The sequence below is a fragment of the Pectinophora gossypiella genome, chromosome Z (assembly GCF_024362695.1).
Source record: "Pectinophora gossypiella chromosome Z, ilPecGoss1.1, whole genome shotgun sequence".
NCBI lineage: Eukaryota > Metazoa > Arthropoda > Insecta > Lepidoptera > Gelechiidae > Pectinophora > Pectinophora gossypiella.
The window spans coordinates 4,914,295-4,934,551 of record NC_065433.1 but is presented as its reverse complement, the minus strand read 5'-3'; the positions used below and the strand labels follow the sequence as shown (position 1 = coordinate 4,934,551).

The 20,257-nt window shown below is 38.1% G+C and overlaps 1 protein-coding gene across 1 annotated transcript in view; it reads left to right on the top strand.

Annotated features, from left to right (window-relative positions):
• LOC126380135 (inhibitory POU protein) overlaps positions 1-18,032 on the top strand; it is a 76,295-nt gene extending 58,263 nt beyond the window's left edge. The window contains exons 3-4 of the mRNA XM_050029391.1: positions 974-1,156; positions 17,325-18,032. Of these exons, the coding sequence (XP_049885348.1) occupies positions 974-1,156; positions 17,325-18,032 (891 nt within the window). The remainder of the gene's footprint in view (positions 1-973; positions 1,157-17,324) is intronic.
• The last annotated feature ends 2,225 nt before the right edge of the window (positions 18,033-20,257 follow it).

The window sequence follows — 20,257 nt, the reverse complement described above, 5'->3', positions numbered from 1 at the left end:
GCTAGAGTAACTGGAGGTCAGAGGCGCTCATAAATAATTTAAAGTAATCCGGAAAAACCCTGTCCGCAGCCCGCAGGTTGGGCAGACATGATTATTTGATGCGGCCAACACTGCGCCTTCCGAATTAGTACGACGAATAACGTCTTTTCTACTCGCGCACTATTGTTTTACCTTTTTTAGAATTGAAACGATGTTATTACGACAGGAATACTGAGAACTGAAACTCGATCGGGATATTGCACGTGGTGAAGCGCCTCGACTGAACTTTGCTTGCGTATTTTTTATTTTTATAATAATATAGGCTCGCAATTAGTAACCACAATCTCACCTGGTTTATAATAATAGAAAAGTGCAGATCAAAACAGTAAAAACACCCTTCAGTGTAGGTACATAATATAGAACATATTTATTTGCTGATACTTCTTTTTATGCTTTCGAACTGTTAAAAAATATCCGGTCACGATGAGATCCTTTCAGTAAGTCAACATACCCGTTCGTAAAATAAACAGTTGATCACGTAATAAGTTCTAATTTTTCCCAGTTGCATAAAAACAATTTTATTTAAGCGACTTCCAAAATGGTAATAGTGTTTTTTTTCTCGTATTTGTACGATGATTAGTATTCGGGATGGCTTCCTCTTAAGCTGAAGGATAGAATAAGGAATAATACGTATAGAACGGCAACTCTCCGCTCCTCACCAGCGGCTGAGCTAGGTTTACCTCACCCCCTCGGTCTCACTTTAGTCTTCAATCGTAGGGCGTCAGACGTCACACACACAGATGCGCGTGTACGATAACGTTAATGTGTAGTGTTTGTGTAAAACAAAATGCTTTGTATGAAGTGTCCGGGGTGTGGCTGAAGTGTCGGTTCGATTCTCGACACTGAGTTGCACTATTGAGTTTGAATTTTGACTAGTTGGAAACTAGCCTATTGGGAATATAGTAGTGAGCTTATGTTATGTTATGGTCTCTAGGGCGACCTGTTCAGTGGGCTCAACGACGGTCTCCTCAGCCGGGCGGAGGCGCTGGCGGCGGTGGACATCAGCAAGCACCAGTCAGGGCCTCAGCCGGGGCCGCCGCTGCCTCAACTGAAGCACGACATGGTCTACCACCACGGCGTCGGGGGGCCCCCGCCTCACAACGCGCGCCCTCATCAGGTACTTTGCCGAAATCTTAAAAAAAATAACTTTTACAGAAATCTCATTTCTAGACCCCGTTATCTTGCAGCACTGACGTCCTTTTTAGGGTTGCGTGGCCAAATAACAAAAAACGGAACCCTTATGGATTCGTCATGTCTTCGTCAGTCCGACCGTCCGTCCGACCGTCTGTCCGTCCGTATGTCACAGCCACTTTTTTCCGAAACTATAAGAGCAAGCATAAGACATGCAGTAGAGTCTCCTCAGTAGGTACATTTATGTTTATTATGGACAGAAAACCATTGAGTTTTGTTGAACATTAAAAATTTAATTTCAATTTGTTTACGCAATATTTTCCACCCATTAGCGTAACCCAATTTTTTTGCGAGGTCTTTGGGTAGCAATTGAAAACTTCGCAGAGATTTACTAAGAAGTCTTATAAACTTTTGCCGCTATTCAGATCAAAAAATAAATAACTGTCGAAAACGGGTAATTAGGTCAGGCAGTAAATGAATGAACAAAAAAATGTTTCTTTTGTTTTTCCGTCGTAAGGACCGGAACGCTTTTTAAAATCCAACCCCCATTATGGTGTATCTAATTCTAGTCGTTACGATGTTTTATTCAAGGGTGCTTGAGTCATACAACAACGAAATTGTTGTCAAAATAAAATCTTTGAAATTGACTTACACAGTTTTAAGTTTACGCGGTTATTATAATAATTAAAGCACATAATAACGGGTTCTTACCGCGTTTAAATGGGGAGTGGAGTAGGTAGATCCATAATTTTCTATGGCCAGACATATGTATGTATGTATGTCTGCCCGTAGAAAATTATGGATCTACCTACTCCACTCCAATCTCATCAGTCATCCCGTGATCAAGGCACTTGCAACAGTGTCGAAATATCGGGAGTCTCATATCCCCATTTAAACGCGGTTGACTTACATAGTTACTTAGCTTACATTAACACATTAGCTTACATTAATTCTAACGTCAAAAATTAAATTACATATTGGTGCTAATTCCTGTAAATACCATCTACTTAATTTTATTTTAAGTTATATCTGTTATTTTCTTATCCACCGAAAAGGAAAGGGACGGGTAATCGACAAGCATAAAATTTATGGAACACACGTCAATTTTAAGCACAAATATAAACCAACCGTCTAAAAATTTTACATCCGTCAATAACCCGACACAGTTAAGTAGACAGCACGTCAAACGGATTGCATACCAGGGACGTATCTTTTGATTCGCCCGGGTTATTCATTCATTTACTCATTCTTCCTAAAATTAAGAGCTGTGAATCATCCGTCCCTTTCATTTTCGACTGATATGAAAATGACGGATATAACTTAAAATAAAATTAGGCGGTGTCTGCAGGAATCGGGGCCACTATGTAACTAGCTGTAAAACTATTACCACATCGCAAGCTGTATCACTGAGGGAAAGACGTGGCCAGAAAACCTCCAAGCACAGACCTGTATCTAATGGTCGGTCAATTATAACCCACCCTTTTTCATATTATGCTTAATTATTATTGTATTATTTCTGATAATACTTACACACATATTTTTTTTGCTTAGTAAAATATCTACATTGGTTAATATCCTAAGTCGAAAATAAAGTTAAAAAAAATGATAATAATTACAACGATTCTAAACCTAATAATCATAATTTTTTTTCTGTTTTTTTTCCTTAACTTTTAACGGTAAAATATATTATGGTAAACGTAGCCAAAAGTCATCTCTCATAATGTCTACTAAAAACTTACAAACAGGCATTTGGAGACACAATTTATAAGAAAACAACTTGCAGTTAGCTCAGATACGAAGTCTCAAGATGGATGACATCCGTCAAGTTAGCGAGGACACTGTTGGGAAGATAAACAGTTGAAAGCATAGACTGTAACGAAGTGAACCCTTCAACCATGTATCGATGCTTTTGATGAATAAAACACTTTCCAAGCTTTTGATATTGTTACCTAGATAGAAAATAATCGATCGGCCTAATCTCAACTCTTCTTATCGTGTGGGTTGTGAGGTGGAATACCAGCCTCATCAACCCTGATGTCAGGGTTATTATTGACCCGCCAAAGGCCCCTGACATGGCTCATGTAATGATTACTCACTTACATCAGTAAGTGGTAACTGGGACCAACGGTTTAACGTGCCTTCCGAAGCACGGATAATCTTACTTTTGGTCAATCAGGTGACCAACCTGTAATGTCCTAACCAAACTAGGGATCACAAAGTGATTTTTGTGACATGTCCCCACCGGGTTTCGAACCCGGGGCCGGCGGATCGTGAGCCCAATGCTCAACCACTGGACCACGGAGGCCGTTAATCTCAAATGATACATCACTATGCTAATGAACTCATAACGTCATATCGCTGGTTTGTGTACTAAGTTTTACCGCGCATTAAAGCTATTGTACTGAATTAGTCGTTCTGTTTAGTAATATTAAGATATAAGTATTTTCTTCCTTGAAACTTCTTAAACTTCTTTTTAGTAAAAGACACTCTTATGATCGAATTCAAAGCTTTGCTTACAAAAGAATGCAATATACACCACCGAAGCATTTCCATACAATAAGCTCTAACACTCCAGCACTGGTCGTCTTCGTACTTCCTCCAAACACATCTTACAGGAACAAAATATGGGCCCCCCAAAATCCATAGCAATCATATGAATCGAATTCTGTGCCAATAAAAATAAAACATAGCCGTAAAATTGTTGGAAAATTGACTCGCTCGACGCCCCGGCAGCGAGGCATAAATAATAATAATAAATAAATGCAGTGCCTGGACCCTCGATAAAACACCCTACTCGTGCGATTCAGATTTCTCACATCACTGAAAGAAATATACGGAGAAATAACGGGTTTTATAATATAGTGTTGTTTATGATTTTCCGTGAATACTAGCGTCTTATTTATTTTTGAATACTTACTTATAGAAATTGTTTATCATAAAAGGACGCAACACACGAGAACAAGACAAAAAGTATCACTTAATATTTTGACAAAATAACAATGAGTACATTTATGTTATTTTTATTTTATAGCGGTATTAAGTATTTATTAGGTATGATTCTCCAGATTTTCATGGTACATAAACAAAGTTCCTATAGGTACCTATTACTTGAGAGGTGAAGTGGCTTGATGTTTACGCATCAAACTTCACCTTTCGACTTTTACGTTCTGCTAATAGTTTTATAATCTCCACATTCTAAAGCCACACTCAGTCTTTATAAACAAGACTTCAAATTATGCATTTCTTTTTGGAAAAGCCGAACAAAAGCGGGTAGGTTGCGCAGAAGTAGCGCATTTCAAAGGAACCCCCGTTTAGAGATCCTCCGTGGAAATCTTCAACTTGAGCGTTCGTGGGGTTAATTCCGCCGGGACCCCGCTTATACATACACTTTGCTATAAAAATGAGGTTATTTTATGCACTATCCGATGTAATACAGACGATTGTACCGCCCTCTGTGTTGCCATATGCTACTGCATATTATGTAGGCACGTTCTGTGTAAATTACGCTCGATATTTCGACTGTAATGTTTTGAATTATCGCTATTGTATTAGTAAGTATTAGTTTTTGCTAGGGGAGAATTGATGGCATCAACAGTAGTGAATAGCTAAAGCACAGGAAATAAATTCCGGCTAATTCATATTAAAATTACCTGCCTTCAGGTCGCTGACACGAAATGTCTGTAACTACTGCGATCACTGTAAACGAGTCAAATTACTTACTGTGCGAGTAACTGTATTTAAAATCGATTTATACTCGTAGCGTAGGTATTTGTGTATGTTTCGTAGAGCAGGTACTTACAGTACTTGATGTTTACTCGTATTTATGGGTCGTTTCCTCGAACACCGAAAGTGAATCACAGGAGACGCTAAGGTAATCTTTTTTAAATAAATCTGAATAATTAAATGTTATTAGACTTTTTTTTATTTTATCAACTTATATTAACACTCCAATATTCATAAATCACTTACGAGTAGAACTCGTGATTACACTTTTTACAGCGTCAGGAACATACACATTATTTAGTACGCGGACACGTCCCCTTTACGTTGAAAAGTAAAAAAAAGATGTGTTCGGAACTCATAAATAATTTATAATGACATTTAGTAAGTTAGGACCGTGTTTCACGGTCAGCCGGTGCACAATATAAACCTATTCATAAATTATTCTGCCTTTCATTCAAACAAATGACTGTAGGTTTAAAATGATTGTTTTTTAATAGCGTAATGACAAGGAATACGTTCTGTTTAAAGTCTTGTTTTATAACTTACGTTCGTTGTCCCTATCGGGTTGGGCAGAGCCACAAAGGGTCAAATTAAGGACATTATAGCATGATGAATCGTATGTGGCCGATTATCAGCGAAGGGCCAAAGAATATCTTGAAATCGAAATATTTTGGGTCGCCAAATATAAGTAGAGAGCGCGTCACGGATTTCAATGAAAGTAAATGACAAGTTTTTAATTGAGTAATTGAGTCGTGTATTAGGTTCAAGATAAATTATGAAATTCTGATAACTAAATGAAGACAGATCTAAAACTAATAACATTTTCTATTCAACTTATTTATGAATTTTAATCAAGAAAAATATATTAATGAGTCCGACATTTTGTCACGTTTTTTCTATGACGTCACAGTGTGCTTCATACAAATTCCATAATAATTTCGTGTTTTGACGTTTAGTTAAAAGTAATTGATTTGACTAGTTGAAAACTAGCCTATTACATGCAGATAGCGACGCCAGCGCCGCGCCTCGTGGCCTCTACCATACATGGCGATAAATGTATGAGCCAGCAAATGGGTTGTATCTTCAGAGCAGATATACTTTGAGCTATACCTTAAACATCATCAATTTAAGAGCCACGCTCTTGTCGGTGTAGCATTTTCCATTCCAGTCTATCAAAGGTCAATTCCTTGACTTCCCAATAAGACACGACTTTAACCTTTTCTTTAATCTGTTCCATGTAAGCTCTTCTTGGTCTTCCCCTTCCTCTCTTTCCTTCTATGATGTTTTTAATAAATTCGTCGTGTCTTATTAGGTGTCCAATCATCTTGCCTCTTCTGTCCTCAATAATTCTCAGTATTTGTCTCTTTTCCCTTACTCTTACTATAACTTCCTGATTTATAATACCTTAAAGCTACACCTAAAATCGTCGTGAATCTTCCCTATCACTTGTTAAACAACACTAATAAAACTTAATGCGTGAATCGCGAGCGCAGTTCCTCACCCACAAAAGGTTCCAGAAATATAAAACTACCTCCTATCTAATTTTCCGGAATCCCCTGTCACAACGAGGGTACCGCTTTAATGCGTGCTTTATGGCCTACGGAACCCAAAGCCGGTCGTTTGGGGTCCCGCACACATGTGCAACCCCTTACGCGGTACCGTGGCCCCCATTTTGAGGCGGAGAATGATCCTTAAGGGATTATATTCAATTTGATTATGTTTTTGATCGTGGACTCGGTATATTGTTACTTGATAATCTCCCGATGGTATTGTACCAGGAAATTATCTCTGATCAATCTTGTACGTGCAAGTGTGACATGCTTTATGAGATTTAATATTGTTTATCTTTTTTTTGCTCCGTGCTAATGCCACTAATGCGGGGGTCATCTGAGCACTTATCTTTCCATCGTACCATTGTAAAATAAGTCTGTACTTACTTTGCTTTATAATGGTGCTCTAATGCCTTACTGTGTTGTGTAGCTTACGATCTGTGACGTGAGTGCCGCTTCATTTTCAGTCATTTGTTTCAGTCGTCTGTTTTCTGTTTCAGTCAGACATAACTAGTTCCCAAGCGATAGTAAGAGATAGGATTATATATAGAACCTAGTGTTTTGAATTTCAGTAAGCGTTCTCAAACAGTTCGCTTCTACCAAATAAATTATAAATTTATCAAATTTTACGTTAAAAAAAAATCCCGTTCTTTAAAATAATTTTAATCGAGTCGATAGTGATTAATGTTAAATGGGTTTTTTTGTCTCAAATAAATTATTTATGTTTGCACTGATGAATGCAAAGGGCATTCACACAGTTACAACAGATTTATATGTAAGAATAATAAATAAGTTGAATTTGGTAGGTTTATTGGGCAGGGCTTTTGCGCTGTTGTTTTCGAATTCTTTTTGAGTTTTTTTATACTATTGCAACACATTATAGCTCCATTATCAGGCTGAATATTCTATAGAAAAACCAAGTTAAAAACGTACTTAATAAATATGTGCATGTTCTTCAATTTCCCTGATACCTATTGTTAGATCCATCTACGATCTATCTAAGGAATCAATCGACTTAATCTTTATGCTATAATAAACGTTACAACACTAGACAGATCTAATGACAGATCTAATTCTTACCGCGCATTGTGACTGTTGTAAAATGTTATTTTTACTGAAATATAATCAGTAATTGTACTGTTGTCGTCGTTCTGTTGAATACTATTCAGAAGTTGCCACAACTATCCTTTGTTGAATATATTTCACCAAACATTTCAGTTTATTTGCAATAATACTCCCCTTCACTTTCCGTCGCTACAACAAAAAAAGACAAACATACGACTTAAACAAAAACTGTAAACTGTTAGAAGGGGGCAAACAAAAAATACGGTCCTTAGGGATTATGATACGTGAGCATTAGGGATGCCAATGCGATGGGTTTAGTTGATTCAATACGAACTCGCTAGAATAAATTTAGCTGAGTTACTTTATAATATAAACATATAAGTAGCAATGATAATACTTAAACAATTTTTAGGTAGGTACTTTAATATTTTCCAAAAACGGTTTTTCTTTTTAATACCATAAAAATGTAGTTTGCCTTACATGTGGTGACTTAGCTTCAGTAACATAAACTTACTATGGAAATATATGTTTTGCACCCTCCTGCCTCTTGACTTGACTCACTGAGTTAACTCAACAATTCCCACTCGCTACTTACGTATCTGTTAGCAATTAATAATAATAATAATAAAATAATAAAAAAGTTTATTTAGGTAAAATCTATGACACACATATACATTTACAACATTAAAATATACACACATTAATATTTAGTTGGAAAACATAAAGGTATACAAAAGGCATAAACGCATAATTGTTACCTTTTCACTCAGACATTACTTTCGCTAGATACTTCTAGTTACTCCTACCGTGAATTAGCACAGTGAGTCAACTCACCGAACCCCACTCTATCTTAATCGTCCTGTTAGCAATTGTCGCGTGTGTCACTGGGGACAGCACAGGCAACACTTGTTAGTTTTATAGCACTCGAATGTTGTTTAAAATCAACCGTGCCGCTATTTGATGGTATTATGGATATATAGTCCACCCTCAAAAAAGGGAGAGGGACTTGCAGAATTAGAACGGAAGTCAAGAATGAGTCTCTGGTTCTTTCAGTCAAAATAATCGAGAATAATTTCATATTTTTTTATGTAATTTGACTATAAAACAACGGTTTAAGTGGTGGTGCCCTCCAAATAGCATTTAAATAATAAAATATATAAAAAAATATATAACAGACTTGGTGTTATGTTAACTCAGATAGCCCTACCTCCCTAGCGCAGTATGGGTGCCAGCATAGACGTGCCTATTATTTTCTTATCCGCCTAAAAGGAAAGAGACGACGGGATAAAAGTTATGGAAAACACGTTTAGGCAGACATCTTAAACAACCCTTGCTTTTAACGTTGGTCTAAAACCTGACAGAATTAAGTCAAACACACGTAAAACATTAATTACCAGTGAGATGCCTATTAATTTGATTCATGCGGGTTGTTTCAATTACTCATTCATTATAAAATTAACAGCTGTCAATCACCCGTCTCTTTCTGGATTGACAGGTACAGTATATAGAGTGAAGGTTGGCGGTAGGGCCAGCAGAAGAAGACATAGTCCCTGCTTACCCCGGTGGGAAATAGGCGTGAATTTATGTATGTATGTATGTAAATGAAAAGACACTAGTATGTGTTTTAATGGCAACTATAATACGTTGTATCACCACCACCAACCCGCACTGGAGCAGCGTGGTGAAATATACCTGTGCCCAGCAGCAGTGGGATATATATTATTTATTTATTTATTTACACACACATACATAAACAGCCTAGATACGTCCCACTGCTGGGCACAGGCCTCCCCTCAATTAACCGGTGGGGGTATGGAGCATACTCCACCACGCTGCTCTAATGCGGGTTGGTGGAATTGTTTTTACGGCTAATAGCCGGGACCAACGGCCTTAACGTGCCCTCCGAAGCACGGAATCATCTTACTTTTTCGGACAATCAGATGATTCAAGCCTGAAAAGTCCTTACCAAACAAAGGACAGTCTTACAAAATGATTTCGACAATGTCCCCATCGGGAATTGAACCCGGACCTCCAGATCGTGAGCCTAACGCTTTAACCACTAGACCACGGAGGCTGTTAAGTATATTATATTATACAATTTATGTTTTTTTTTGTTGTTTTTAATGACAACATTACGTAGCTCGCAGGCCAGTTCGACATCTGCGGTAATATCATGACGGTATGTCCCAAGGGGGGTGAATAGCGGCTAATTGTGCACACACCACCCGTATCTATGTCGTGACCACTGCGTATTTATATTTTATTTTTCTACCCTGTCCTAGTTAGAATTCATATTATTGTCTGAATATTGCTTCCTCAGCGGAGTTAGGTTTAAAGATTATTTATTCTCACTTAAGACAATACAAAGTCACATGAGAAAAAAGATAAACTGGGATAAAACTAAAATTAAATAATTACATCGTTCACGTTCGTATCGATCAAATCGTATTAGACCAAAAATAAATTATTTCACTCACTGTCACTTTCTTGCTATTAAATTAAATATGAAACGGATTTAAACTAGGTACCTTTCCAAAATGTGGCGTGATATATTTTTTTAAAGCGTTAGACAAACTTATGAAACTTATGTAAAAATAGTCACTGTTGTCCTGTGGTACAATCAACGAGCAAAAGTGCAGTCACCGAGCCCAGTGAATTAATTGTAAACAGAGTTGAAATTATGAACAATTAGTTGTCATATAAAATTATGTTTTTGTAGGTGTTTTTGGTCTATTACAGAAACAAATTGTGTTGCTACCTATATTTCTTCTTCCGGCCAAGTAGTTAATGCTATCTGAGGCAAATCTACAATAAGTCAAGTAAAAAAAAAAAAAAAAATTCTTCTCTTTATTTTGATCAGAATAATAACGGGTGGAAGATGCAATTGTGCCTGGGTGCAATAACAAGGGTCATCATTTATACCGATAAAAAAAGATAAAAGATGCATATGTCTGTTTTCCATGTAATCAGAATGTTAAACGAAGGAAAATCTGTACAGCGCCATCTATATTGTTTTTGAGGAATGTAGCCTGGAAAAATTTCATCAGAAGAAATAGCTTGTAAATACAGTTTTAATCTGGATTCTACTAACCTGCCTTCAAGTTCTGGATATTGACAGATATTAGCATTTAACGGAAACGACTGCAATCAGACTTGTAGGTAAATTACAGGTTAGGTTAGACCATAGAATAAACGATAATACTATGTATAGAAGGGACACGCTCCGCCCCGCACCAATACGAGTCAGCTTGATTTACCTCACCCCTGTGGTCCAGTGGTTGAGCGGTGTGCTCACGATCCGGAGGCCCCGGGTTCGAATCACAGAAAAGACTTTGTGATCCCTGTTTTTTTAGGACATTACAGACTGATCACCTTATTGTCTAAAAAGTAAGATGATCCGTGCTTCAGAGGACACGTTAAGCCGTTGGTCCCGGGTACACTTACTGATATAAGTAAGTAATCGTTACATAAGCCATATCGGGGCCTTTGGCGGTTCAATAATAACCCACAACCCACACGATAGAAGAAGAAGACTTCACCTATGAGCTACTTTAGTATATTTAAGTCGTAAGCCGTTAAGGAGTGAGGGAGTGCGGCGACTATCTGTCTCGCTCGCACGTAAGGTGGCTCACGGTAACAAGGGGTTATTGTATGAAGTGTCCGTGCTGTGGGTCTACAACACGTGTCCGAATAACACCTTTCTCGGACATATGGGTTTTCTCACGATGTTTCCCATCAACGTTAAAGAACGTGATATCAATTTATGATTGACTAGCGGCTTGACTCGGCTTAGTCTGTCCTCTGTGTATTCAAGCTACTCTCAATTGCTTTAGGTTTCTTACGATACGATAAAGGGGGGTTAAAATGGCCACATCGAAGCAATACATCTTAGAAAGCAATATTGCCACTTGACATGTGTTTGAATTGCGCACTTACCTACTTTTATATGCGCAAATGTCAAATTGCAATATTGCTTTCTTAGATGAATTACTTCGATGTGGCCATTGTAAGCCCCCAGTTATAAATAATAGTTGCAGTTATAGTTGCAAATTACGTCTCACTTGCCTTTGCAGGCATATTATACACATTTCACACAGGCAATGAAATAACATAAGAGAGAGAAAACAATAAAAAAAATAGTAAAGAAGATATACAATGGATCAGTAGGACTATGAATTAGCTATTAGTTTTCAATTAAAAATTCTTTGACGTCATAAGAACATTTTTGTGCTTAAGAACAGTTCTGAATTTGTGCGTATTCATAGTTGTAAATAACTCCGGGAGTTTATTGTACAACCGAATACACATGATGAACGATTTTTTTTTGACAAATCATCATCAACATACTTGAAGTCTGCTTACTGGTTTGTGTAATTTACTTCTATAATAGCCCCGATTCCTGCAGACACCACCTAATGTTATTCATTTTCTTATCCACCGAAAAGGAAAGGGACGGATGATTGTCAACGAGTTAATTTAAAAATGAATGAATAATCCGTGCGAATAAAATAGGCATCGCGCTGGTATAGAATCCGTTTGACGTGCTGTCTACTTAATTCTGTCGGGTTATTGGCCGATGTAAAAATTTTAGACGATTGTTTTAGATTTCAACTTAAAATTGACGTGTATTCCATAAATTTTATGCCTGTCGATTACCCGTCCCTTTCTTTTTCAACGGATAAGAAAATGACAGGTATAACTTAAAATAAAATTAGGTGGCGTCTGCAGGAATTGGCACCATTGTTTGCGTAACGTTTTTGTAAGCCTTGTCGAGTCACAAGACTTGATTATAACACGTACTTACAATCATAACCCTTACTGAAGCTCTTTGCGAGCGTAATTATTATTTTACAACTATCTAATAATGAACAGGAAGTACTTACTAAGTATAAGTGCATTAGCAGAATGCATGAACATAATGCTACGGTCTCAATATTGCACCGACACATCAAATTGTATGTACTTATTACGACGCATCATATTGTGTACTGTACGGGGGCGCCGATAAGTGTGGCCAGAAGAAACGCGAGTGACAATTCAATGAGGTCCATTCTAGGCTACGTTTAAAAAAAAAAGACGCTGTACAGATTTATCGTGATAATTACCTATTTTCTCAATGCTCGGGAATTATTTATTTATTCATAAATATAATGTTAAAGGCAGAGGCATTATAAAAATAATTGTTTCTTGATATTTCGTTCAGATGTCTATATAATTATGTTGCTACCTATGTTGCTTCCGTTTTTGAATCAGAATAATAATGGGTGAAAGAAGTTTTGTTTATACAACAAATTTATACCCAAAAACAAAGATAAAATATGCTGTTTCTATTACCTGTGATCAAAATGGAGTGTGCGTGCACTAAATTATGTTGTGGTTATAGTAACTATACGAAGACAGTTAAGTATAGGTTTTTTTTGCATTTAGTCGCAATTGGGCAAATAATAAATAATAATAATTCTTTATTAAAGGCAAAACAAAACCCATTACAATATAAAATATAAAGTCCAATTGTACAAAATAAAATAGAGTTATAATGTAAAACATGAAATTTAAAAATAATAATGATAAAAATAGATCGTAAAATACAAATAGCAAAAAGAAGAAAAATATTGTCAACTTAATAACAAATAAAATTTTAATAATATATATTTTTATTTAACCATTATTAAAATACAATTAAAAATTTACTTATTTAAATTAAATTCAAGTTCACAGTTTTGTTTCAAGTACCTAACGTACCTAACATACAAAAACCGCGTACTTCACCCCTCCTGTTTCGTAGCCCAACTCACACCCTAGTAAATTCGGCCACTTGTCAAAATCATAACGTTTGATACAAATCACTATTAACGGAAAGTAATTTATTTAATATCCACTTGCAATCACCTAGCGCGGACATAGGGAGGAGACATATTATATTGTCGATAAAATTTTATTTATGTATACTTGTGTTAATGTAAACAGCCTCTGTGGTCTAGTGGTTAGAGCATTAGGCTCACGATCTGGAGATCCGGGTTCGATTCCCGATGGGGACATTGTCGAAATCACTTTGTGAGACTGTCCTTTGTTTGGTAAGGACCTTTCAGGCTTGAATCACCTGATTGTCCGAAAAAGTAAGATGATTCCGTGCTTCGGAGGGCACGTTAAGCCGCTGGTCCCGGCTATTAGTCGTAAGAACACCTCCACCGACCTGCATTGGAGCAGCGTGGTGGAGTATGCTCCATACCCCCACCGGTTAATTGAGGGGAGGCCTGCGCCCAGCAGTGGGACGTATATAGGCTGTTTATGTATGTGTTAATTTAAACAAACATTCATGTGGCAGGTTTGCCTAACTACCCGGATAGGGATTATGAGTGTTATTTTAAAAAAAAAATATATTTATGTAGTATATTATATATCTTGGTAGTAGATAAAACTGGGTAGTTTAAAGACGTATAGGTAGTTACTACTCGCAATTCAAACATGATATAAAATTCACATTGGAATACAAAGCCTATAGCCATTACCATTATGTCAATCAATATGTCAAACAATTTCTTTCGTTCGTTCCTCATTCAATTTCCAAGTTATTTGAAAGTGTACGTCATATTTTCCTTTTCCTTTTCCTGTATTATGTTAAAACAAATTCAAAATAATGTAGAAACCGTTAATTTTATTTTTCTTATCCGCCCAAAAGTAAATCGACAGCCTCTTTTATGGAACACATGATATTTTTTGGCAGAATTTAATTAAGTAAATAACCCTCTCACAATTTTTCTTTTTAATTTATAGTAGTACTTTATCAATGTTATAACCCGGCAAAACAGTTGACAGTTGCATATGTATAAGCGAGATGTGCCTAATTTATAGGCCCGGGTTATTGAGTCATTTTTAAATTTCGGCGGATGATAACATGACAGGCATAACTTAAAATAAAATTAGGTGCCTGCAGGAATCATGTCAACTTATGTGGGTAAGACGAGCAAAGCGAAGCGCAAGGGCAGAGCACTAAATACCACCTACTTATACCTTTAATCAAATAAAAAACTTGAAAATTTTTAAAAATTTAAATATGGCGGCCCCGTCAAAATATCGACACGCTACGCTTTCCCTCCCTATTTGTCGAAAATGACATGGAGGGTGGCATCCCTTGCTGCGCTGCACCACAACCCTTCAATTCGAGGGGGTAGTGTCACGGCTTGAATAGGTTGAAAGTGGCTTGAAACCTCTACACCTGTCGGCTTGAAATACCTGACATTTCACTAGAATTTCGCATAATAATTGGTTATACTAGTTAGTGTTGTTAATGATAATTATTGGAATAATTATCTGTTGCATTTTTGGGTTATGCATAAAATACTAGCTGGACTGGGAGCAAATAAAAACATCTTTATCCGGACGGAAGTGAGTTAAGGATGGAGATCTGAGGTCAGACTGAAAGCAGAAAGTGAGAATACTATGGAAGGATAATGAATGGGAATATGATTGTTTATGGTATAAAAGGAGGATGGTTAATGAATGGGACGTAAGGCGGTTTTAAAAAGTAAAAGAAGCGGGTCGATGGTGTGATGTCGGTCGGGTTTTGTTAAAATATAAGGAGTAAAGATATTTGAAATATCCCGTGTTATTTCTATATCCCACATACATACAAAACTTTTACTTTAAAAGTAACGGAAAAGCGACAGACCTGTCCTTTGTGACATACCTATTCGGCCATTGTAATATATTATTATGGGCAATGGGCTTATCATATGCCACCATACGATACATTATACGCTCAAAAGTAGTCGTAAGTCGACTTATTATTTTCTGTTCTATGCGCCCCATTAACCAGGTGTGCTTTATTAATAGAAACAGTGACCATAAAGATCTGCACTAGGTAAAACAAATATCTAGATTGAGTTGTGTTTTATATCATCATCATCAGCCCATTAACGTCCCCACTGCTGGGGCACGGGCCTTCCCTAAGGATGGATAGGGAGAACGGGCCTTAAACCATCACGTGGGCCCAGTGCGGATTGATGGTTATTAACGACTGCTAATGCAGCCGGGACCAACAGCTTAACGTGCTTTCCGAAGCACGGAGGAACTCGTGATGAAAACTTTTTTTTGTGGTCACCCATCCTATGACCGGCCTTTGCGAAAGTTGCTTAACTTCAACAATCGCAGACCGAGCACGTTTACCGCTGCGCCACCGAGCTCCTTTATATATATGTATGAGTGTTTTATATATAAAGCTTATATCCCAGAAATCCAAGTTTTTTGTCTTTCCAGACAACAAGGATAAGAAAGAGCAGTTTTTCAAGCTCAGAAATCTTACAGTTATGATTACCTATGATATAGCGTATGGAATCACACCCCCTCCAGTTGATTGAGGGGAGGCTTGTGCCCAGCAGTGGGACGTATATAGGCTGTTTATGTATGTGTGTTATGTATGGAATCACGATAATCAGATGTTAAACCCTTTCACGTAGCTTTGTTCATTTTTCATGTTGATGTAAAAATGTATTACCTACCCATATCTCTCTAAAGAATGCACTTTTAATTTGTTGATCATTGAACACATTTCATATCAGACGTTCATTAGCTGTATCGTATTTGTTTTTAACTTTAGAGTACTTTTGTAATAAAATGATGTGATGCCTACATCGTGGCCGTCTTGATAAAAGTCTTACAAAAGAGAAAAATATCACATCTCTGAAAATACCATTTAATACATCCCTGGAGGTTGGTATTCTTCGTACCTACTGTGGCATTGATGTCACTACACCCGAATTAACGTATTCTTGTATCTTTACACTTCGATCATATATTATATGATAGTTTTGACAGAAAACCTGTGTTGTGATTGGCTAAAATTAAAATAAATGGACAACAGTTGCCAATTTCAACCAATCATAGGATATGAATTTTATCCGTCAAGATAGTTACACGATTAGGCTTCTAGTAAAAGCCGACTACGAATTTCTCCCCAACTCCTCAACGTTAATAAAGCACCACCGACCCAGACAAACCGTTTTGATCGTCTCAACTGTCGAATAACAAAGGTTCTGTCGTGACTAAGCATTTACCCACAAGGAATAGAAAACAATCGTTTGTTTTTCTTTATATTTTTATATAGTTAGACGTGTGTAGAGGCAGTGTGTCTTGCCAACATGGTGCGGGCGCTGCAGTCTCGGGGGGGCTCTATATCACAATTACTGTGCATCGCAGAGCGAGCGAGCAAACACCACGTTCTTTTTGTTAGTTGTCCTTGGATTTCGTGAGCATAAAACCTTGTTTCTTTTTAAGAACGCCATGGAACGGACGGATGTTTTATTTGCACAAATGACGTATTTTCCTAATTGTGTAACTTTTAACCCAATAGCAATCAGTCGGAGTTATGAATGTGTTCTTTTGTTGAAAGTGATGCGGTATCGTATCGAGCGGCGCGGCGCGGCTGTGTGCTGTGTGCAGTGTGCACGCTCTCAGCCACTCGAAACATCCATTTTCGTAACAAAGCGGCGCCCGCGTGTGCATATTGGCAGAACACTCGCGCCCAATCAACGTCACAACAGCCGCCCCCCGTTAAAAAACAAGTGTTTGCTCTCATAAAGAATGAGTGCAAATCTGCACAAAGACGATTGTTTATGTTGCCATATCGTCCCCGAGTGCGCGCATTGTTCGCCGCTCACAATAAAACGTCCGATTTAACATGAATACAGAAGTTAATTCGCCGGGAAATAATAACGATTCTACCCCACCGTATACAATTTAAGCAGTAGGTAATCCTCTTAATCGCAGAGAATTTGACAGTAGTATAAAAACGAATTACAAAAGGCGCTGTTTTCGCAGATGGGCCACCACGGCATGGAGGGGCTGGATATGCTGGACCCGCTGACGTCATCGTCGATGACGACGCTGGCGCCGATGGGCGAGGCCGCGCCGCCGCACCACCAGCTGCACGGCTACGGCATGAACCACGTGATGAACCACCACCACCACCACGCGGGCGGGCTGACGCACGCGCCCCCCGCACACCTCGCGCACCCAGCCGCCGCGCTGCATCCCGACACCGACACGGACCCGCGCGAGCTCGAGGCCTTCGCCGAGCGGTTCAAGCAGCGTCGCATCAAGCTGGGCGTCACGCAGGCTGACGTCGGCAAGGCGCTCGCCAACCTCAAGCTGCCCGGCGTCGGTGCTCTATCGCAGAGCACCATCTGCCGCTTCGAGAGCCTCACGCTCAGCCACAACAACATGATCGCGCTCAAGCCTATTCTGCAGGCGTGGCTCGAGGAGGCGGAGGCACAGGCCAAGAACAAGCGGAGAGACCCGGACGCGCCGAGCGTGCTACCCGCCGGCGAGAAGAAGCGCAAGCGGACCTCCATCGCCGCGCCCGAGAAACGGAGTCTAGAGGCGTACTTCGCAGTGCAGCCGCGCCCATCCGGCGAGAAGATCGCCGCGATAGCGGAGAAGTTGGACCTCAAGAAGAATGTGGTGCGAGTGTGGTTCTGCAACCAGCGGCAGAAACAGAAGCGGATGAAGTTCGCGGCGCAGCACTGACCGGCGGGCGGGGGCGCTGCGCTGCTCTACCCGGGCGCCGGCTACGGGTACTGAGCGCCCCCCCGCGCCCCGCCGCCGTCGCCCCGTGCCCCGCGCCCAGCGTCCCGCACCGGCGCTCGCTATTATCTCGTCAGCAATAACGATCTCGTTTCGATCTCATTCTTTTAACACTCCCTTTCGAGTCGAATGGCAATTAGTACTTAGTGTAGATAATGTATAACGTGACCCTTTGCGTTCCTCTATACACAATATGATGACTTCTTATATATTTTTCGAGACACAGGGTATATAATTGATTATATACATATCATTACAGATAGAAGTCGCTTCACCTAAATACATCTTTATGTTCTTCGCGCCGTGTTTTGATGTTTTAAAGCATCAGATATGTACATGAAAAAAATTGAAATTCAGGATTTTTAAGAGAATGTGCCTTGCAAATAATCAATATTCTGTGTTTAATGTTAGTACTTGGTGGCTGCGCGTGCGGTTAGCCGCCGCGCGCCGCGGCCGGCCGCGCCGGAGTGCGGCGACATGCGCTGTGTGGTCTCGGGAGCTGTGCTGCACACCGTACTGAACGTACTGTGCCGCAGTCACACTCACCATAAGCCCTCACAACTACCTAACACACTTACACTATGCATGTTGTCCCGCTCACTCCGCGCACACCTTAATGTTTAAATTGTTAGGTATTTTGTTCTCATTGTATTATTAAACTGTACAAAATAATTATAAGAACATTTTAGTTTACTTTGTAGATAGTGTTATATAGGTTTCTGTTCTATTCATTTTATTAACCGACTTCCAGAAAGGATGAGGTACCTACTTTAGTAATGACTACATTTCATAATACGGCACAATTTAGATTAAGAAGTTACTAGTGACATTTAGCCAAAATAGTGTTAAAAATCATTTGTAAATAGTCACATTTCGAACTACAATTAGGCAATAGTTTAACTTTAGCGACTAAAATTGAATGAAACTAGTACAACACGGATGGATTCATGCATATTTCCTGTTTTGTTGTTACTTACTTCAGTTCCCATGTGTTGTGTGTAAGAAATGTTTTGTAAATAGGTCAATATCTTTCATTTCGCTCATTGTTGTTGCCAAATAAATTAGTCGAAGATTGTTAAGAGGCCAAAACGGTGAAAATTTGCGAATTATGACGGTACTTGATGAATTTATTACGCAATTTGTTTTAATAATTTGTGACGTACCTTGTGTTAGTTCTGCATGAATCCTATAAAGGTGAATTAAAAAACGGCTTAAGAATTAAAAAAAGTAAATAAAAATGTTTGCGAATTATAAATAATATTTTTAAAACATATTTTGTAAATATAGAATAACGAGACAAGTTAACGAACGTGCAATCTAGACCTCGGTAATTATAACTAATTGATAAGAATTTACTAATTACGATGACAATTATGGAAACGATAAATGCTTTAACCTCGACGCGAACCTAGTCATGGCTTTAATTTATTTTATTTATTGTACTCATTAATTAATATTATGGTCTGATAGACATAGATTTTACACCTACTTAAGTCTTATGTATATCGCGATCTCTTTAGTTTAATACATGTCCACTAACCAGACCAAGCCATATACTAACAGCACAAAAGTCGAACATATCCACCAAACCGACGTACCTACTTAATTAAGAACTCGTATCTATGACTGTAAAATACACAATTGGCCTTACAACAAAAGGAAATATCAAATCTGAGATATTATTACTTAGTAAGTAATTAACACAGACGACTGTGTCCATGTGATTGGTGGATAATGTACTGTTTTTAATATTTGAAAAATATTTCAGTAATTTATTATTTAATAACAAAGGCAACTTGCTTACTACTACTGATTATAAAAAAAAAACATGTTTTAGTATCTACTGTTTAGGAACTGACATTATTTTGATGTAAAATACTTTATTTTAAATAGGTTTAGTAATTTCGTTTACCAAAATGATTTTCCAAAGATTTATCAAATAATTTTGACTTGCTAGTCATATGACATTGATTTGCGAACGTAATAATTTTGATACCTAAGTATGTAAAATGGTTTACGACGTAGAAAGAATAGTACTTTTACTTTTTTTCTCTTCTTATTTCCTTTTATTAGGTGCCTGGAGTTACGTAATCAATTTCTAAAATTTATCTAATAAATATGAATGATTATTACACCCTTTTTATTAGTTTTTTTATAGTAGATCTCTG